The sequence below is a fragment of the Oryctolagus cuniculus genome, chromosome 6, assembly GCF_051225735.1.
Source record: "Oryctolagus cuniculus isolate XC-2025 breed Fujian yellow rabbit chromosome 6, ASM5122573v1, whole genome shotgun sequence".
Taxonomy (NCBI): domain Eukaryota; kingdom Metazoa; phylum Chordata; class Mammalia; order Lagomorpha; family Leporidae; genus Oryctolagus; species Oryctolagus cuniculus.
This window is the reverse complement of record NC_142872.1, coordinates 2,355,140-2,376,362: the sequence shown is the minus strand read 5'-3', so window position 1 is coordinate 2,376,362 and position 21,223 is coordinate 2,355,140. Positions and strand designations below refer to the sequence as shown.

The 21,223-nt window shown below is 52.8% G+C and overlaps 1 protein-coding gene across 2 annotated transcripts; it reads left to right on the top strand.

Moving 5' to 3' along the window:
• The first annotated feature begins 5,577 nt into the window (after window positions 1-5,577).
• LOC127485456 (E3 ubiquitin-protein ligase TRIM58) lies at window positions 5,578-17,999 on the top strand. 2 transcript variants are annotated; one of them, XM_070075952.2, is made up of 6 exons: window positions 5,578-6,084; window positions 8,214-8,309; window positions 11,317-11,547; window positions 13,810-13,832; window positions 13,928-14,028; window positions 15,887-17,999. In XM_070075952.2, the coding sequence occupies exons 1-6, from the start codon at window positions 5,665-5,667 to the stop codon at window positions 16,429-16,431; spliced, it is 1,416 nt and encodes a 471-aa protein (XP_069932053.2). In that variant the 5' UTR covers window positions 5,578-5,664; the 3' UTR covers window positions 16,432-17,999. The 2 variants fall into 2 exon arrangements, with proteins under 2 accessions (XP_069932053.2, XP_089190856.1); XM_089334730.1 differs by having other exon boundaries at window positions 5,589-6,084; window positions 17,125-17,999.
• The last annotated feature ends 3,224 nt before the right edge of the window (window positions 18,000-21,223 follow it).

Sequence of the window (21,223 nt, the reverse complement as noted above, 5' to 3'; positions counted from 1 at the left end):
CCCCTGCCCCGGGCTCCGGGTTACTCTCCTCCAACCTAACTTGCACTAGGCTTCCATCGTCTGATCTGCAGTTTGCCATCTCCTGCTGGTGCTGGGTTTGGTTGAAGCAGCTGCCTCCCTTCAATAACCATGGGGCGCCTGGGGACCTGCCCTTGAGAGCCCTGCTCCCCAGACACTCTCCTGTGAGCTGCCAATCAGGTGCATGAACAATGAGGTCGGCCTTCCGAGACTTGAATCTGCCCACCAGGGACAGTGGCAGCTCCCATGCTCTGCTGGAAATAGGATTGGAAACACTGAACTTAGGACAGGCCCCGGCAATGCTGAACTGGAAATTGAATCAGACAAGAGTGTTCCTCCAAAATGAAAGAAGTAGGCAGTTAGTGATGGAACAGTTCTGACGACCAAACATGTAGAAGTTACTCTTCACTGAGTAGCTTCTGCCGCCACACTTTACAGAGGTGGCTGTTTGACAACTGTGTACACATAGGTAAACTAAATAATTCATATCACCGGGAAAACTTAAATTTTGAAGACCCAATCTGTGCTCTTCTGGAATAGGCACAAGAAACCTGAATTTTCTCTCCAAAACCCTTTTAGTCATTTTTAAAATATTTTTTTTAAAAACATTTATTTGAAAGGTAAAGTGACAGAGAAAGAGGGGGATAGATAAGATCTTCCCTCTGCTGGCTCACTCCCCAAATGCCCACAGCAGCCAGGGCTCTGCCAGGCTGGATACAGGAGCCAGGAACTCCATCCAGGCCTCCCAGATGGGTGGCGGGGGCTCAAGGATTTGAGCCATCATCTGCTACCTCCCTAGAGCATTAGCAGGGAGCTGGATGGGGAACATGGAGCAGCAGGGACTGAAACGGGGTGTTCTGTGGGCGGGGACAGCCTTCCTGTGAACACCACGGCAGCCGGGGTGATGGAGCCTCGGAACCGTCAATCTTACTGATTTCTCAACTTGACCTTCATAACCTTATTGTTAACTTGTTTTAAGTAACTGCATAGTAATTAATAGTTGCATTGAAGTAAAAATAAACACCCAATGATGCGTAGCACACAAAAACAATATATTCCCTGATATCTTTATTCAAACTTTATCTAAAGTGATATTCCAAAACTCTTCTTTTATATTTCTCGGTAAAGCTGTTTTGAAGGTGCCCTTCACAGGTGCATTATTAACTTGTGCACAGAGAAATCTGAAGTCCTATAACTATCTTTTACCATGGTATTTTTACCCAGTCATTTACTGGCAATTTTATGCTAATAAATGGCTGCCAGAAATCATTAGAACATAAGAGAAATGACCACAGTTCCCTGAGATCACAGCCTAACTTCACTGTAAAATATAGAATACTGCCATTTGTGGAGCATTCGTTGAGTTGGTTTTCAGGGTTGAGTGGCTTGCACACATGACCTCACCCTCACGGTGGTCTGCGTGTCCAGTGTCCACTTAGAAGAAGGAACTCAGAGGCCCAGAAAGAGAGTGATTGGCTCAAGGCCACCAGATCAAAGTACCACAGCACCACCAGTACCAGCCAGAACAGCTGGCTGTCGGGGCCATACATGGGGTCTTTGAGGAAGAAGCTAAGCATGGATTTCAAAAATACTTGCACCAGAATGGGCTCATTCTGTTCCCAGGAGCTCTTTAAGGCAACTTCAGTTTGCAAACACAGGTCCTCGTTTCATCTCTAGCCACAGCAAAAGGTGCTTGCTCTCAACGTAATGAAAGGCAAGCCTGGGCTCATCACAGGGTGAGCATGGGGCCTGCAGACTGCCTGGAGCTCCTGCCTTGGGTTCCGGATCCATGCTCCATGAGGGGTCCAGGTCCATGCTCCATGAGATCCCAGGTCATCAGTGTGCAGTCCATGGACAGCATCGTGGCTTTCGGGGTCATGCTGGGAGAGCGTGATGGAGGCTGGGGGTGCCGCCTCCATTGCAGACAAGACAGCTTGAGAGAGGAAAGAAGTGGTTTTCAGGGAGGAATTATGACTGCAGTTTCATCCTAAAGTTAAAAATGCCATGGACAGGTGGAGGCTTCAGGAAAATGTATTTTGGTCCAGGAAAAGGAAGAACGTTCTGGAACTGAGGCTCCACACCCCTCTGGAGCTGTGGCTGTGCTGTGTTGATCAGGGAAGTGACGTCTTAGAGAGGCAGGTGCCGAAGTGCTTCCTGAAATCTAAGTCTATTCTAATTTCATACACAGAAGCGACTGCACTAACTTGCAGGCGTAGCTGCCTGAGGAGGAGCAAAGTCCATGGGGTGCTTCTGTTTTTGGCCTGCATGCTGCGGGTCCGTGGCCACACGCTGAAGTGGGGGGGCTCTTGCTGGGGTCTACCTAAAGAGCTGCTACACCGGGAGACACAAGTCCAAGACAGTCATGTTCTGAAGGTCCAGAAAAAGGCAAAACCCCTGCCACCCATGTGGGAGACCACGGTGGGGCTCCTGGTTCTGGGTGTTGGCCTGGCCCAGCCCTGGCTGTTGGGAGCATTTGGAGAGTGAACCAGTAGATGGATGATCTCTCTCTCTCTCCCTCTCTCTCTCCCCCCTCCTGCATCTTTCTCTTTCTGTTGTTTTCTTTTCTTATACATGAACTCAAGAACAGCAACAAGGAACAATAATCAGAGAAGTTGGGGCACAAATGGAGAGGACCCCCAGACAAGAAGGATGGCATGTGTGTGTAGGGAGTTTAGCTAAACTCTTTGGGAGGCTATGTTTGTAAACGTTGGAGTCAGGGAAGGGACGAGGGAGAGAGGGTGTCACACATGGCTGTGACGCCCGACTCATACTCTCTCATTAGGCATCCAGGCCTTGAAGCTGGCTCTGATCACTTCCTCTAAGCCCACGCATTTTAGGACTGGGCTACATGTGCACAGAGATACCCCAGAGCTGAGAACCCCCTGTCAAGCAGCCCGGGGTCACAGAGGGACCCCAGAGCTGAGAACCACCTGCCAAGCGGCCTGGGGGCACAGAAGGTGGAAGCCAGGCTGGAGAAACCAAAAAACAGGAGTGACAGTGCCCGGAGCACCCATGCCTCTGCAGGAGCCAGAGCCTTACACATGGACATCCAGGACTAAATTCCTTCCAATCCCACAGGCCTGACCCCAGCCCCTCCCATCCAAGCTTGCCCAGCTGTCTCCCACCTAATCCATGAGCTTTCCCGACCCAGGGAGGCAGCCATGGGTCATGTTCCCAACATCGAGTGAAATCATGTAGAGTGTGTAAACATAGAATGAGATATCATACAGGAACATGTAAACATGGAGATCATTGATGAGTGTAAACATGGAACAAGACATCACATATGAGCATGTAAACATGGACTGAGGTCACGTACAGGTGTGAACATAGAGATCATTTATGAATGTAAACATGGAATGAGGCATCATATGTGAGCATGTAAACATGGAGTGAGGTCATGTACAGGTGTGAACACGGAGGTCGTACATGAGTGTGTGAACACGGAATGCAGAACATGTGAAATGTGCCAGCTACAGACCTCACGTTGGGCCCCTCAAGCCACCTGTGGGAGACTCCTATGATAAGCTAGCCAGTCCTCTCCATTCTCTTTTGCCCTGGTCCCTCCCACTGGTATTTCCTGAGGGTGCCTGTGTGCCAGGTGCTCTCTGTAGGTACGGAGACACAGCAGTGAACAAAATTAAAAACACCTGGGGTGAGCATTGTGCCACAGTGGTTAGGCTGCTGTACTCCATGTAAGAGTACCTGGGATCCAGTCCCACTTGGGTTCCAACCCAGCTTCCTACAAATACCCTCATGGCAGTGGATGATGGCCAAAGTGCTTGGGTCCCTGCACCCACATGGTAGACCAGGATGGAACTCCCGGCTCCTGGCTTCAGCCTGGCCCTGCCCTGGCCGCTGCGGGCATCAGTGGAATGGAGTAGTGGATGGAAGAGCTCTTGCTCCTTCCCTCCCTCCCTCGCTGCCTTTCAAGCAAAACAGTTAAGTGTTCAAGTAGAACCCTCCCTGTCCTAATGCAGCTAGCCCTCCTCCACTTGTTTTGTCATTTCCTTTCTTTCTTCCTTCTTCACTGAAATGCACATGCCAGGTGTGCCAGGACCTCTGTTAACTGTACCGCGTCAGCCAGCTCACTCAGTGCTCTGAGCTCCATGTAGAGTGGCAGCCTGGTACCGCGTCAGCCAGCTCACTCAGTGCTCTGAGCTCCGTGTAGAGTGGCAGCCTGGTACCACAGCAGCCAGCTCACTCAGTGCTCTGAGCTCCGTGTACAAGTGGCAGCCTGGTACCGCGTCAGCCAGCTCACTCAGTGCTCTGAGCTCCGTGTAGAGTGGCAGCCTGGGCATCCTTGCTGTCTGAGGGCTGGCACAGCTGCCTCAAGCCTGCGGCGGGTGGCACGGCCTGCAGTCTGCAGCCAGGGCCTGCTCTCCTTCTTCGAAGCCCTCTGCCCTTTTGCTCTCTTCTCCAAGGCTTTGCTTACCTGTGTTTGTTCTCAGAGTCCATCCATTTTAATGACCCATCTAACCCTTCAGACAGATGGCCTCAAAATCCTTCCGACCCTGGTCCCCGCAGAGCTCCAAGGCAAGACTTTGTTCTTACCATAAACCCTAGACCTTCCAGGAGCTGCCAGGCCTGAGTCATGGACCCGCCTGCCCCCAGCTTTATCTGCAGCCATGCACCAGGCCCTGAGTCCTCCGCTTGCCCCGGAACCACTGAGTCATGCAGGGGCCTACTGCCCCTCCCCTGCAGCCTCAGAGGGGGTCTCTTCCTCCTTTCCAGCTGATATTCACCCTCACAGGTCAGCTCAGAGGCCGTCAGGGGCTGCCCTGGTCCCTGCGCCGCCTCCCAAATCTGTTTTTTTTCCTGCAGGACTGGCCAGGACTGCGGTGTGTGTCTGCCACATTCTGTGCCAGTCTCTCCCAGCAGCTCACACGGCTCTTTGAGGACAGAGTCCTGCATTCCCTCACTCTGTGCCTTCTGAACCTCTTCACAGCCCCAGAGAAGCACGGCCATGTGCTGAGGAATGGCGGAGGCCTGCAGGCTCCTGCCCCACCCATGGCTTCAAACTCACGCACACCACAGTTGTGCTCAGTCCTGCTGACAATCATACCTGGGGCTTGTCTGCTCCCTGGGCGCCCTCCCTGACTGTGCCTCCCTCTGGGGATGCCACCCTCTCTGTCCAGCCTCCTGCTCCTGGTCCACAGGGGTAGCGTTGGTGGGCTCTTCTGAAGCATTCCTCTAAGAAATAGCTCAGCCCACATCTGTGCCCCCTCCGAGATTTGCTTTGCACACCCTGGTGCATCTCTTACCAGACCCTCACTGAACTGCGCTGGACAATGGTCTCCTGTTTAGACTTGTTGCTGGGCTGCACACCTGCTGTTAGCATGCTCACAGCCAGTCACAGAAGTGAGTGAGGGGTGCAGGTGCAGCACAACACCCAGGTGAGGGTGTGGGGTGCAGGTGCGGCTGGGGCTACGGCTGGAAGCACCAGGTCCCCAGAGGTGAGGCTCCCAGGGATGTCACTTTGTCGCTGTCTTTCTGGGTGGCAGACTGGCCGGCTTTCACCGGGAGTGGCTCAGTTGGAGTCCAGCCCGGGGCAGCAGATAAACCCGTTGGGCGGAGACTGACAGGGGCAGCGAGGAAGGTCGGGGTGGCCCAGCGAGACAGGGCGGCGGAGCCTGGGTGCGCGGCATGGCCTCGGGGGCGCCCGCAGACCGGCTGCGCGACGAGGCCCGCTGCCCCGTGTGCCTAGACTTCCTGCAGGAGCCGGTCAGCGTGGACTGCGGCCACAGCTTCTGCCGCGCCTGCATCTCTGAGCTGTGCGAGAAGGCAGAGAGCTCGCGCGGTGGCGTCTACGCCTGCCCGCAGTGCCGCGGCCCCTTCCGGCCCGCGAGCCTCCGGCCCAACCGGCAGCTGGCCGGCCTGGTGGACAGCGTGCGGCGGCTGGGGCTGGCGGCGGTCCCGGCGGGGGCGCGGCGCTGCGCGCGGCACCGGGAGCCACTGAGCCGCTTCTGCGAGGAGGAGCTCCTGGCGCTGTGCTGGGTGTGCGCGGCCGCAGAGCACCGGGGCCACCGCACCGCGCCGCTGCCCGAGGCGGCTGCGCGCTACCAGGTGAGGCTCCGGGTGGGGCTCTCGGATGCCGCCAGCTGGGGCTCCTGGGAGCTACAGGAGAGGCTCCTGGGCCCCGCGAGGTGAGGCCAGAGAGGCTCCGGTCGGTGTGACCCTCACCGCTCCAGGGTCCTGGGGTCTTCCTGCTTGTGCTGGTTGAGTCCGGGCTCTGGTCATCTGGGGACGCCTCCTTAAGACTGGCCGCTATTCCTAGGCCCTCCCAGCCCTTTGATGTCGCTCACGGCGTGTCTTGCGGGTGCCCAAGGCCCGGAGGAGGCCGAGTGCCCTGCGGGGTCTTGATTCCATGGGGCATCTGCGGCGAGCTCTCGCTGGGAGTCTCAGGTGGGCAGCACCTTGCATGGCTTTGCGTGGTGCTCTGTGGGCGTGACTGATGGAGCCACCATTGTGGGCATCGTTGGGAGTGGCTTGGGCTCGACAGGTCACGGCAGAGCACACGCCTGGGCTGCCCAGCCCAGCAGAGCCGGACTGCCATCTGAGCCTCCTGGTGGGCACATTGCTGCACCAGCTCTGAACCCACTCTCGGGGCCACACCTGAGGCCAGGGGCCGTCTCCTGTCTCCCCAGGTGCTAACCACTGGGCCATCCCACTCCACTGCGCAGTAACTTCCTTAGCTACTTAGTTCCTTAGCCCAGGGCCTGGGCTCCTTCCCCTCACCTTCCCTCTGCAAACCTCTCGTCTGCTTTTCCTTCTTCATTTATGTTACCATCTACAGAGTGAGTCCGGCACCTTCCAGGTAGAAGCCATCCCTCCTTCCTCCCGTTTGGAGTGAGGCTGGAGGTCTTTCTAAAGCTGTTCTCTGCGTTATTTTTTGAATAAAATAGGAGTGCAGCGCTAACCCCGGCAGCAGGTGCTAAGTCATGCTTCTGAGGCCTTTGGTGTACCCAGCCTTGGCCTCCAGCGAAATTTGTGTCCTCACTGTTGTCCACTCTTGCTCTCACCTCCCTGCTTCTGGGGCAGTGTGTGTCAGAGACTGCTTCTCCCCACCTGCAGGCTGCACCTGCGCCTTGGCAAATGCAGCGCCTGCACCTCCCCAGATGCCGCCCCACCGGTGTGCTCTGCAGCATTGCCCTTCGTGTAGGACTTGCACTTTGCAGTCAGAGCTTTTGTTGTAACTGCTTTAGACTCGTGAGATGTAATGGAGTGGGCTTTGGCCAACAATTTAAGTTTTTGGGATGCCTGCTTCCAACCCAGCTTCCTGGGAATGAGCACCTGGGGGGGGGGCAGCAGTGATGGCTGCAGTACTGGCGTCCTTGCCATCCATGTGGGGGACCTGGATTGAGTCCCCCGCTGTGGACTTTGGCCTGTCTCTGGCTGTTGTGGGTGTTTGGGGAGTGAACCAGCAGGTGGAAGTCCTCTCTGCATGTTTACGTGTCTCCTCCTCTTTGGTTTTCTGCTTTTCAAATAAAAAATGAAAATTAGATAAATATTACAACATGTTTATCTATCATTGTGTTGTATTTCTTATTAAATATCCTTCAATACCTTACCTTTTTTTTAACCTAGAAACCTTTTATTTCAGGTATACCAGCTTCAAGCATATCATATATTCAAATTTAGGAACATAGTGATTCTTCCCACCCTACCCTCCCTCCCACTCTTCTTCCTCCTCCCTCTCCTAGTCCCCTTCTTATTTTTTACAAAGATCTATTCTCAGTTAACTTTATACTCATAAGATGAACCCTGCACTAAGTAAAGAGTTCAACAAATAGTATGAAAAGAAAAATAAAACACCTCCTCAACAGTCGAGACAAGGGCTGTTCAAAGTCATCACTTCTCAAAGGGTCAGTTTCACTGCTAAGGATTACCTTTTAGGTGCTCTGTTAGTTACCATATTACCTTTACTCTGTCTGGCTAATCTAAAATCTTTTTCTCTATCTGACTTTCAATGTTTTAAAAATCAGCTTTACTCCTGTGAAGACTGATGCAATGAACACGGTTGTAGATGACTCTCTGGCTGTGTCTGGTGTTAAACTGCACCATGCTCATTTAGACACTAACCAAGAGTGTTTGTGTGGGCTGTGCTGTAGCTGGGCTCTGTGCTGCCCCAGGCTCTGGGGGGACGTCGGGTACCCAGGGCACCAGTAATGATTCTGGAAAATCTTCCCTAACAGGTGAAGCTCCAGAGGGCTCTGGAGCATGTGCGGAAAGAGCTGGAGGAAGCTTTGGTGCAGGAGGCCAACGTGGGGAAGAAGACGGTCATCTGGAAGGTAGGTGGCTGTGGGCACCGGAACCCCAGCTGACCGTGGGCTTCAGGGGCTCTCACTGAAGGGTGCAGTCAGTCTGCAGGTCACTCGGCCACTGCCCCTCCCTGCTCCAGCCTTTCTCCATATTCCTGCTGCTGGGGACAAACATCTCAGCGCCATCCTGAGCCCTCTAGGGCCCATAAGTCATGGCGTCCCTTGTTCTCACTTCTACCGACACTGCCAGTCCTCACTATAAACAAGGAGTGTTGCCATCTTCACCCTGCTGCACGCCCATGGCTGCACCCTTCTACCGAGGGCTAAGCTTCCTTCTGCCACTCCTGGTTTACGAATGTTTCTGTCAGGGCATTGACATAAAGACAACCTCACGGCTTTGCACATATGGACTGCAGCCAGTAACATCTGCCTTATGGACAGGGTCATCCTGAGAACCTGCAGCCTCGTTCAGCCAATCCCTCCAGGCGTTCTGTCCATTCAGCACCTCTCCAACCCGATTTCTTTTCATTTAGTTCATTTACACACACATGCACACACACGCACACACATGTGGTAGTTTCCAACCTGGGAAGATTTCACATCCTCCCCAACAGACGTGTTGCAAAATGCAGAGGTATGTATGGCTGTCACACTGGAGGGGATGGCATCTCACTGGTGGTCACAGCCAGGGATGCAGCTAACACCCTATGAGGCACAGGACGGTCCCTGCAGCTCACTCCAGAGTGGTCTGATCGAGGTCAGTAGCGGCAAGACTGAGAAACTGTAGAAACCATGTGCTATGTGACATCTATAAACTATGCAATATGCCATATGTACACAAGATATGTGTGTATCACAAACTATGCATATATAAACTCCACATGTATGTTATATATGCAATGTATTATATAATATCTATATACTCAATGTGTGAATTTTATGTACAATGTGCCATATGTATATAAACTATGCATGTATTACACACACAGTGTTATATAATATATAAACTCTACCTGGATATTATATATGCAATGTGTTTTATAATATCTATAAACTCAGTGTGTATTATATATGCAATGTGTTATATAATATGGCAGCCAGGGTTTGTGTTATAGAATGTTGCTATTCTTTCTCTACCAACAACCTTCTCTGACCATTCTCTTTATTTTTATAATTCTTTCTTTGTTGTTTTACTGGAAAATTTAGCCTCACACTCTAGGTAATTCCATAAGGACCATTTTATTGTAAAAATGTTCCACGAGGGTCTTGTATGTTCCTACTGCTCTGTAAATTGTAGATAAGAATAGACATTAATCAGCAATTTTTGTTACTTTTACCTAGTGATCCAAGTCAGCTGTGTTCAATCCCAGCCTGACCATAGATTTAAGAACTCAGAACCCGTATACCCAAGACCTGGAGTCCTGTATTATTTTAAACCCTCCAGGAATCATTCTAACATAGAGATGATCCTAAGGTCCCTTTCAAAGACAAGTGAACTTGTGTGATCATTGCATCAGTAATGTACCTGGGGAGACAAATCCAACAAAGACAGGACTGATACATGTGAGCTCTAAATTCACAAAAACACCTAATCTTTCTATCCCTGAAGATATAACTGTAGTGCTTAGGATGGTGTGAACAGACCATGAATTGTAGCCAACTTCCTTCTCCCAGCACCATCCCTCTAGCTCCGGCTGTTACGCGCTCTCGTCCCATGCTGTTAGGCACCCCATGCACCAACAGCAGAGCTCCAACATGCAGGAGCATCACTCATATTCACGTGAGTTGTTCAGCACAGAAATCCGATTACAGAATTCAGAGTTGGTTGCTTTTGGAAAGAGACTGGGACTGCATGCATCTAGCGACTTACAAAGTGGTAGAAAGAGGTAGGGATGGAATATTGGAGCAAGGAGTTGAGTCTTGTGAGCTTGGAGCGAACCGTCATTGGGGTTATAAAAAAGATACTGGTTTTATCTTTTTATCAAACCGAGAAGTCATAATGTGAAAATTGGGGCAGGGAATCCCTGTTAGCCCTGCTGTGAGAGGGTGAATTGCCTCTCGCACTCTTTCAAAGCTGATTCCCTGGGCCCAGCGCTGTGGTGCGGTAGACTAAGCCTCGGCCTGTGGCTCTGGCATTCCATATGAATGCCCATTCCTGTCCTAGCTGCTGCTCCTCTCCTGATCCAGCTCTCTGCTGTGGCCTGAGAAAGCAGCAGAAGATGGTCCTAGTGCTTGGGTCCCTGCACCTGCATGGGAGACCTGGAAGAAGCTCCTGGCTCTTGGCTTCAGAATGGCCCAGCTCCAGCCATTCCAGCCATTCCAGCCATTTGGGGAGTAAACTAGCAGATAGAAGACCTCTCTCTCTCTCTCTCTCTCTCTCTCCTTTCTGTAACTCTCTCAAAAAAAAATCTTAAAAAAACCTTATTTCCCACAAAATAACCTCACAAGAATAACATTTAGATATAATAATCCCACAGCAATGTACATTCCTTAGATCCACTCAACACTTTTGGGTGTGGGAGTAGGGTGGACTGGGATTATTTCTGTGCAGGGCCTGACAGAGCTAGTGGTCAGGAACCTGCAGTCTGTCCTGGCTGTGTAGAGAACAATGACCTCAGGTTGGGTTCACGGTGACTGTGTTTGTTAGCCTCTAGCCTTCCCTGTCTACCCTCGCCCATGGGGGTCTCTCTAATCCCTGCGTTTCAGTTGTCTGTGTTGTTCCCATGGCTCATCGCAGGGGAAGCAGTATCTTCTACAGTGCAGCCATGGTGTGCTGGCCGCTGTTGTCCCAACTCAGTAAATCCTGAGCTCTTGGGTGGCATCTTATATATGGCATTGGCACTGGGATGCAAACGTGCCTCCCCTTCCAAGCCTGTGGCGACATTGGAACCAAAATCCAACCGTTTTTCCAGACACTCCCCTGTGGATGCTGTAGGGTAGTCAGTGCATGGAGTTACAGAGCTCAGTGGGTGCAGGAGGCGGGAGCCGGGCCACTCTGCCCCAGGTGGTGACGGTGCCATCCCCTGTGCGGCTCCAGGAGAAGGTGGAGATGCAGAGGCAGCGCTTCCGGCTGGAGTTTGAGAAGCATCGGGGCTACCTTGCCGTGGAGGAGCAGCTGCAGCTGCGGCGGCTGGAGGAAGAGGAGCGAGGCACGCTGCAGAGGCTGCGGGACAGCAAAAGCCGGCTGGCCCAGCACAACAAGGCCCTGAGGGAGCTGGCTGAGGAGCTGGAGGAGCGGAGCCGGCGCCCGGACCTTGACCTGCTGGAGGTGAGGCCAGGACCTGGGGCACGGGCAGGCTCAGGGATGTCACAGGCAGTGCTGGCATTACCCGCCAAGGAGACGTCCTCACCCTAGACACCAGCGTCAGAGTCCGAGGGGCCCTGGAGAACCGGGTTGTGCATGGGGAAGGCAGAGCCTAAATATTTAAACAGCTGAAGTCCATGTAGTGATTTAGGAGAAGGCCAGCTGCAGTGAGAAGCCCTGTGTGAGTGGTGCCTGTGCTGGTTTTCAGCGATGTCCCGTGTCCAGTCCAGAAGTCTCTGGGGACCCAAAGGATGCTGGGTGTGTTACACTGTGCAACACACTGTGCAGCAGGAAACCCCACGTTAAACTGTAGGTCTGGTGCTGATGCCTTAGCTGGTGCCCTGTGCCCATCCCAGTACTCCCGTGTGAGTCTCTGTCTGCTTGGGAATGGAGAGCAGGCAGAGGCCTCACAGGGCACAGGGCATGAGCCACAGGGCATAGGGCCCAGGCACAGGGCACAGAGCTGTTCACTTTGAGTTCCCCTTGAGAGCGTGGGGAAAGCCCTGGCTGCTGTTGTGCGTGTTGTCTCTGTGGAATCTGCAGGAGAAATTCAGCCATCAAAGTGAAGATGCCCATACCCCATATCAGCTTGCTTGGGTTCAAGTCCCAATTCTGCTGCCAGTTCTGGCTTCCTGCCATCAAGAAGCAGGTGTTGACTCAAGTACTTGGGTGCCTGCCATCCATGAGGGAGACACAGATGGAGTCCAGGCTCCTGGCCTTGGCCTGGCCTGGTCCCGGTGATTGTGGGCATTTGGGGAGTGAACCAGTGCATGAGAAAGTCTGTCTGTCTGTCTCTCTCTCTGCCTTTCAAATGAAATAAATAAGTAAATAAAAAGAAGAAAAAAAAAAACAGAAAGGGAAAGCAACTTTCTGGGCATCCTCTGTGTATCGGCCCAGAACTCTGAACGGATTTCCTGGAGTCCCCCTCCTTAAGGCAGCTCCAGACATCGCGGGCACCGTGCACACACATGGTCACATGAGTGATCTGTGCAATGCTTGCAAGCAGTCAGTGAACCCTGCTTCTGACAGGGAGGGAGCTTCAATAAATTAGCTCTACAACATGTTTATTTACAAAACATTGCTATTTAAATTTCTCTTCTTCAAAGTATCTATGTAAAAGTCAAATGTATTATTAACACATTTCCTTATGAATTAATAAGGAGTCAGGCATAAATTAATTTCTAAATGACAGCAATAAACACAGGAATCCCAATATTCTCAGTGACATTCACTATCTTACCTCACAATACCTCAAATATCTTATTTAAAGTGAAAATTTCTTAGCACCTAATAAGTGTTAAAATGAATAACAGACATCTGAGAGAGAATATATTCTCAAACAGAAGGCACTCATCTATAATAGCAGCCACAGGGAGAATGTGTATGTAAACAGAAGGCACTCAACTATAATAGCAGCCACAGGGAGAAGGTGTGTGTAAACAGTGGGCTCTCATCTGTAATAGCAACCACAGGGAGAAGGTGTGCGTAAACAGTAGGCACTCATGTATAAGAGAAGCAGCAGGGAGAGCATGCATGTAAACAGTAGGCACTCAGCAGTGCTCTCAGCAGTAGACAGTTGTTTTGCCGCTCACCTTTCCCTTCCTTCCCTGCTGCCATTTTCCCCACAGCCAAGGCACAGTCCTTCCAGTCCCGGGCTGAGGGCGGGGGGATGAATTTCACACCAGTCAGTTTTTCTGATGGGTGACTTTTTCCGGAGAGGAGTGACTTACTTAACAACTGCCCCAAAGATAAAATGTTGCTAGACGGGAGTGCCTTTCTGCTTTATCTAATTAGGTAACGCCCAAATGAGCAGCTCTGCCATCTGTGTCCAAGCACTGGGAATTTGGGGTTCTCGCAGAGACATCAAGGCTGACATTGTACATCTGTACTTACAATGATTGCTCAAATTCTCCGGGTTTAGATCCATCACACCCTAATTCCACCTGCAATTGATGCAGAATGTGATGCTTTATTAAAATACCCAAGTGAGAGGATATCGATTGAGGGAAACACTAGCACTGGTAGAGTGGATAGGTGCTGCGTGGGCTGATTCTGTCTGCAGACCCACAGGGAGTGAGGCTTGAATGAAGGCAGACACACTGTCCCCGACAGTTTTACCTTAAACAAGACAAATTCCCCATAGTTCTCAGGCGTTCTCCAAGCGTGCCCAGAGTGGGTGTGAGGGGCAGCTCAGAGGTCTGACCCTTGTGTCTCTTTCACTTTTAGGGAGTAGGAGGAGCCTTGGGCAGGTATGTCGACTTTGCATCTCCAAGGGAGGGGTGGGCAGAGCAGGCAGGCGGGGCCCCGCCCACGCCTGTGACTGTTGGTTCTGTGCCCCATCCAGAAGTGAGGCTGTGACTCGCCCGGAGCTGGAGACCATCCCCCTGGAGCTGAGGACGCTGTGCCGCATCCCAGGCATGCGAGACATGCTGAGGAGGTTCCGGGGTACGTAGCACCTCGTACCTGCAGAGCTGTGCCTAGGGCTTGGGGCTTCCGCGCTTGCTCTGTGTGGGTGGGCTGCAGGGGCCATGGCAGCAAAGCGTTCTCTCGAGATCTTGCAGCTGCTTTGCTGCAGGAGTCTGGGGCTTTGGGCCACAGCCTCTGACCCCAAGACCCACGCCGACAGAGTTGCACCCCCTTCTTGTGCTGGTAGCCATGGGAAGGAAGGCTATGAATGAGGGAGAGGAAGGCATGCCTGTGCTCTCACATGGCCGGGCAACACAGCACCTCTGGTCACCAGATGGCCATTCTGCAGTGCCCTCTTGGCATGTATACCCTTGTTCAGCTGGATTCTGGCACCGTCCAGAGACAGTGCCAGCTCCAGGGGCTGAGGGCTAGGTGCCCAAAGCACCCCACTGTTTCCTCCAGCACCCAGCCCCCAAGCTGAGCTGTTCAGCCACTTACCCTGCCCCAGGCATTTCAGCGGGGTCCAAGAGACGCTGTCATTTCTCTGGAGAGTCCAGATGTGGCCGCCAGGTTCATGGTTGGCAGATTTTTAAAATTTGCTTTTTATTTATATAGACAACAGATTTCATGTAGTTCATGGATACAGTTCTAAGGTAATTCCCTGCCTCCTTCTCCCATCCTTCCTTCCTCTTTTGCTCTTTCATTCTTCCTAAAGTTTTGCAATAGCATATTTTTAATTTACTTTATAGTCGCAGGCTGAATGTGTCACTAAAAGTTCAACAGGTAAAAGCAGGAAGACCACTGTTCAGCAGGAATGAACACTAACCCAACCCCAAGATGTCAATTTCACTCATTGACATTAATTTTTGTGTCTTCTCTATATTAGCTACCACAAATCAGGGAAAATGTGGCAGTTGTCTGTGGTTCTGGCCTATTTCACCAAACATAATGGTCTCCAGGTGCATCCATCTTGTGAAAATCAGGATTTCATTCTTTTTATGGCTGTGCATTATTCTATAGTGTATATATACCACATTTTCTTTATCCAGTCATCAATTGATGGACATCTAGGTTAATTCATTGGCATTTTAAGATTGCACTGAATCTGTAAATCGCATTTAGATGGTATCAGTTCTTCCAATCTACCGACATAGAAGATTTTTTCCATCTGGCAGTTTTGATTGACATCTGGGAATTGCAGTCCTTTGCTCTCTGTGCATGTGGCTTCCCAGCATGCACCTGGAATGCCCACTGCACAAAACCACAATGCTGATGATATCATGTTGATTGCGCAATGATTTAGGGTTGCTCCAAAGTCAGACAGGGTCTCACTGTGCACGTGCCATAAGCTAGACTTTTCTGATTTGTCTGAGTTCCCATTTTCTCAGAACTCTTGAGCCACAAGGTAGACTACCAGGTGGGTGGTCTTGGGTGAGACCAGGTGGAGCTCAGGGTCCCTGGTAGCTCACGGCCCCTGGGGGTCTCGGGCCCCTCCGTGGTCGCGCGTGTCTAACTGTGCACACAGCACATCCAGTATATTGTCTCTGGACACGCAACAAGCCTCACCAAATCCCCATGCCACGAACAGGGCCTGGCGAGTCTGGCAGGAGTCAGACTAAGCACGCATGAGGACTTCCTACGGGTTTAGGGGCTTCCAACGCTTCTGCGCCGTGCAACAGGGTCCCCGCCTGCCGGCGCATCCAGAGGACAGGACCTTGCGGCCGAGTCTGCGCCGGACGACACCTGGCTCTGGGGGCCGTGGCCGCCGAAGGTGCCAGAAAGGCACAGGCGCGCGCTCTGCCTGCTGGAGCCAGGCTGGGGCGATGTGGGGGGGGCTTCCCGCCCGGCCCCTACCGAGGTCTGATCCGCCCTTTACTCCTCCGCACGCCCCCCGTAGCTGACGTGAAGCTGGACCCGGCCACGGCGCACCCCAGCCTGCTGCTGACCGCCGACCTCCGCAGCGTGCAGGACGGCGCGCGCCCCAGGGGCGTCCCCGGCAACCCCGAGCGCTTCGACACGTGGCCGTGCGTGCTGGGCCTGCAGGGCTTCTCGTCCGGGCGCCACTACTGGGAGGTCGCCGTGGGCGAGCGCGCCGAGTGGGGCCTGGGCGTGTGCCAAGACGCTGCGCCGCGGGCCGGGGAGAGCACGCCGTCCCCGGAGCACGGGGTCTGGGCCGTGTGGCTGCTGCGCGACGACGAATACCTGGTGCTGGCCTCGCCGCCCGCGCCTGCCGTGCGCTCGCGCCGGCCACGCCGCGTGGGCGTGTTCCTGGACTACGAGGCGGGAGAAGTGTCCTTCTACGACGCCGCCGACGGCGCGCACATCTACTCGTTCCGCCAGCTCTTCGCGGGCATACTGCGACCCTATTTCTTCGTGTGCGACCGCACGCCGCTGGTCCTGCAGCCGCTGGGCGACGCCGGGGAGGGAGAGGAGGCGGCCTGAGGCCCGGGGGAGGGCGGGCACTGTCCTTTTCAAGCCCCCGGAGCGCCCCGGAACTGTGCGCGGGAGGAGCGCGCGGGGGGGAGTGGACTCCGCTCCGCAGCGCTCCGCACGTGTCCCGCGGCTTCCTCCCTGCCAGCGGCTATGTGTAGGCAGACTCTTGCGCCTTCACCTTCACCTCCTTGCTCCCCGGCCCTCTCGTCCCGGGTCTGTGGTCCCTGCGGCTTGGCAGTGGCGCTTCCGCAGCCCCTGGGCGCCACCTTCGGTGCCGGCTCCCTGCGCCGCTCTCCTCCCCGCTGCGCCTCTGCCTGTCCCTCGTTCTCCTCCTTACCGCAGTGGTGTGTTTACCGTGTGGCTTCACACTAACGTTGACCCCCATGCTCTCCCAAGACAAGGTGTGGACCCCATGCTCTCCCAAGACAAGGTGTGGACCACTCCCTGCGCCTTCGTGGCCATCATACCTGGGCCCAGGTGCCACCCACACTTCGGTCCCCGCGCCCTCGCAGCTTCCATAGCTGTGCTCAGGTGCTGGCCACCGCCGTCGCCACCGCCTCGCTCCTCGCGCCCTGGCTCTCCTGTCGTGATCGCCTCTTCATTTTTCTTACCCGATTCTGAGAAGCTTTCCGCGATTTTCTCTGGAATTTTGATTCGTTACCAGCACAATCTCATGCATCCGTATCTATTTCCTGACATCAGCCTACACAGCTTAAACGCAAAGTGTCTGGAACTGAGCCCTGCATCTCCCCACGCCTGCCTCTAAGGAGAAGAAAGCTTCCTGGACTTCTTCATCTGAGGGAGACCACCCTGCTGGTCACCTGTGGAGGCCGCGCACCTGCTGGTCACCTCTGGAAGCCACACACCTGTTGGCGCCCTTCTGGATTCCACCATGCGTAGAACCCACGAGCACCTCTTTCAGGGCCTGCCCAGAGCCCGGTGCCCAGATCCCAGAGCCCCGAGCTCCCTAACTGCCCCATTGCTGGCCGCCAGGCTCTCCCCCACCCTTCTCAGTGCAGCAGCGCCAGGGCTGCCATCCAGTGCCCAGGATGGTGGTGCCCTTGCCCTGAGTTCCCATTCAACTGAGAGTGGTGGGCTTTGGGCCCAAGGCAGGTGAACTCTGATCCCTTCTCTGGCTCCGGCTCCCTCTGCGCTCTGCTCCAACTCCCCTGGCCTTATGGCTGGGTTGACACCAAGCAGATGCTTGCATCGTGGGGCTTTCCAAACTCTGGCTGCTGCTTGGAATCCCCCACCCGCTGAGGTCCCCCGACTGCTCCCTCCACGCCAAGCCTGCTGAATCCTGTGGGTGACACAGCCGCCCACCCAGGGCTCAGGGTCCCAGCCCTGGCACTGGACTCATGGAGACTTTCTCCATATATTGCATCAGCTTCTAGTGTATGGTACTCTCGTGCACTTTATTATTTATTTATTTATTTATTCTTTGCCTTGTTGCTAAAGAGTGAGCATCAGCAGTGGAGGGATCTCTGTCTGCTGGTGACATCTCCCAAGCACCTCAGACGTGATTGAATGAATGCATGACTCACTGTCTGGAGAGCAGAATTAAATAATGGATCTGAGAGTGTTCTGTGGAGGTGTTTTGCAGGGTGCTGAGAGAGAGCCCTGAGTGAGGGGACTGGGAGGAGGGGGATCTGCGGCTGGAAGTGCAGCAGCCTCATCCGGCAGCAGAAGTCGGGGACAAATTCCGAGTGGTGCTGGTGATCCCGCCTGCTCCGTGTGCCCTGCGAGTCTGCTCATATGTTCCTCAGGGAGGAGGGGGGAGCCCAGGCGCCTGCATGTGTGTAGAACATGCACCTGCCTGTGTACATGTGCACACGCACCTGCAGGCAGAGTCTTCCTTGCTCTGATTCGGTGATGACGTCTGCTCCACGGTGCCTGAGCATTCGCCTTCACCTGACTTCACTTCACGTGAACGTGCACCCCGTGACGTCATCCCCCACCCAGTGCACCAGGCTTGCTCTTTTAGTCTGGGAAAGTCGTGGTGAAAGGAAGGCATACAATCCCAGTTGCCCTGCTTCTGGAGATCTAAGGAGGAAGGGAACGCTCGCGGTGTCCCTCTGGGTAGGGCGGGGCTGATTTCGCCCGGGCTCGGGCTCTTCACCGGCATGATCCTTCTTGGGAACACTGGCCCCTGGGTGCCTAGGGAACTGCTGTGTTGACAACAACACATCGACTCCCTGGTTTTGCTTACCTGAGGGACTGCATGGCTTTTACGTCAAGCAGCACAATCCCAGGATCCTCATTTTCTGGGTAGACCCTGGGGAGTTGGGGGAGTCTGAGGAGATGCAGGCCTGAGTGCGGTAAGGGCCCCCAGGGGTCAGAAGCCCCCACACTTGAGGGAGGCTGGTGAGCCTGGACCAGCCCCTGGCCCCTGGCATCCCTCCCCCAGGGAGCTGCACCAGCTCAGAGGTGGCACCGCCCTGTGCACAAAGGCAGCGTCGCAGACCTGCAGAGGGTAAGGCCAAACCCAGACAGGCACCTGCGTTTCCTCCTGCAGGTGCAGGTGCAGGTGCACCTGTGTGGGAGTGGAGGGGAAGACACCTCCAGGGCCCTGACTTCTGAGGCTGCCCCACAGTGCAGGAATGAGATGGTGAGTAGCTTCTGCACTGGGGTGCCCAGCTCAGATGTCGGCACTTGGCTGTGGGTTTGAGGAAGTGCCTGACAGCTAAAGAAACAGCATCTGAGTATCGCCCTCCTGGCCAGGGAGTGTGCTGGTGCCGACAGATGCAGAGACACAGACACACACGGGGCAGCTGCACGGTGCCTCCTGTGCTTTGTCTCACAAAGCAGTGCATTTATCCATGCAGATTTATTCTCTGTATCGTTACAAGTTTAGAATATGTGCTGCCGGGGCAAGCACCAGATTTATTCTCAAAAGATTAAATACGAAAGTGTGGGGAGACAACATGAAGAAACACATTTTTTTTAAACTTTTATTTAATGCATATGAATTTCCAAAGTACGACTTATGGATTACAATGGCTTCCCCCCCATATCGTCCCTCCCACCCACAACCCTCCCCTTTCCCACTCCCTCTCCCCTTCCATTCACATCAAGATTCATTTTTGATTATCTTAATATACAGAAGATCAGCTTAGTATACATCAAGTATGGATTTCAACAGTTTGCTCCCACACAGAAACATAAAGTGAAAAATAATAGATGATTTTTTTTAAATGATGATGAAATCAGATCAGACCTATTGTCATGTTTAATCCCAGTGAGAGTCAAGTTGGGAATTGATAATTTCTTTTTTTTTTTTTTTTTTACAGAGGATCAGTTTAGTATGCATTAAGTAAGGATTTCAACAGTTTGCACCCGCATAGAAACACAAAGTGAAATATATTGTTTGAGTACTCGTTATAGCATTAAATCTCAATGTACAGCACATTAAGGATAGAGATCCTACATGAGGAGTAAGTGCACAGTGACTCCTGTTGTTGACTTTACCAATTGACACTCCTGTCTATGGCATCAGTAATCTCCCTATGCTCCAGTCATGAGTTTCCAAGGCTATGGAAGCCCTCTGAGTTCTCCGATTCTTATCTTGTTTAGACAAGGTCATAGTCAAAGTGGAGGTTCTCTCCTCCCTTCAGAGAAAGGTACCTCCTTCTTTGAAGACCTGTTCTTTCCACTGGGATCTCACTCACAGAGATCTTTTGCCAGAGTGTCTTGGCTTTCCATGCCTGAAATACTCTCATGGGCTTTTCAGCCAGATCCGAGTGCCTTTAGGGCTGATTCTGAGGCCAGAGTGCTATTTAGGACATCTGCCATTCTATGAGTCTGCTGAGTATCTCACTTCCCATGTTGGATCACTCTCCCTTTTATTTACTCCATCGGTTAGCGTTAGCAGGTACTAGACTTGTCGATGTGCTCCCTTTGACTCCCAGTCCCTCCACCATGACCAACTGTGAACTGAAACTGATCACCTGGAACAGTGAGATGGCATTGGTACATGCCACCTCGATGGGATTGAATTGGAATCCCCTGGTATGCTTCCAACTCCACCACTTGGGGCAAGTCAGCCTGAGCATGTCCCAAATTATACATCTCTTCCCTCTCCCATTCCCACCACCATGTTCAACAGGGATCACATTTCAGTTAATTTTCAACACTTAAGAATAACTGTGCATCAATTACAGATCTAAACCAGTCATATTAAGTAGAACAGATAAAAAAAACTACTAAGAGGGATAATGTATTAAGTTGTTCATTAACAGTCAGGGCTATGCTGATCAAGCCACCGTTTCCCATAGTGTCCACCTCACTCCAACAGGTTTCCCTCTTGGTGTTCAGTCAGTCGTCACCGATCAGGGAGAACATATGGTATTTGTCCCTTTGGGACTGGCTTATTTCACTCAGCATGATGTGTTCCAGATTCCTCCATTTTGTTGCAAATGACTGGATTTCGTTGTTTCTTACTGTGGTATAGTATTCTAAAGAGTACATATCCCATAATTTCTTTATCCAGTCTATCGTTGATGGGCATTTAGGTTGGTTCCAGGTCTTAGCTATTGTGAATTGAGCTGCAATAAACATTAGGGTGCAGACCTCTTTTTTGTTTGCCAATTTAAATTCCTTTGGGTAAATTCCAAGGAGTGGGATGGCTGGGTCGAACGGTAGGGTTATCTTCAGGTTTCTGAGGAATCTCCAGACTGACTTCCATAGTGGCTTGACCAGTTTGCATTCCCACCAACAGTGGGTTAGTGTCCCTTTTCCCCCACATCCTCGCCAGCATCTGTTGTTGGTAGATTTCTGCATGTGAGCCATTCTAACCGGGGTG

Excerpts from the sequence above, each read along its gene's own strand:
- LOC127485456 (XM_070075952.2), top strand. The coding sequence starts at position 5,665 with ATGGCCTCGGGGGCGCCCGCAGACCGGCTGCGCGACGAGGCCCGCTGC. Across the intron at positions 11,548-13,809 it reads CGGACCTTGACCTGCTGGAG|GGAGTAGGAGGAGCCTTGGG; the intron begins GTGAGGCCAGGA and ends TTTCACTTTTAG. Across the intron at positions 13,833-13,927 it reads GTAGGAGGAGCCTTGGGCAG|AAGTGAGGCTGTGACTCGCC; the intron begins GTATGTCGACTT and ends TGCCCCATCCAG.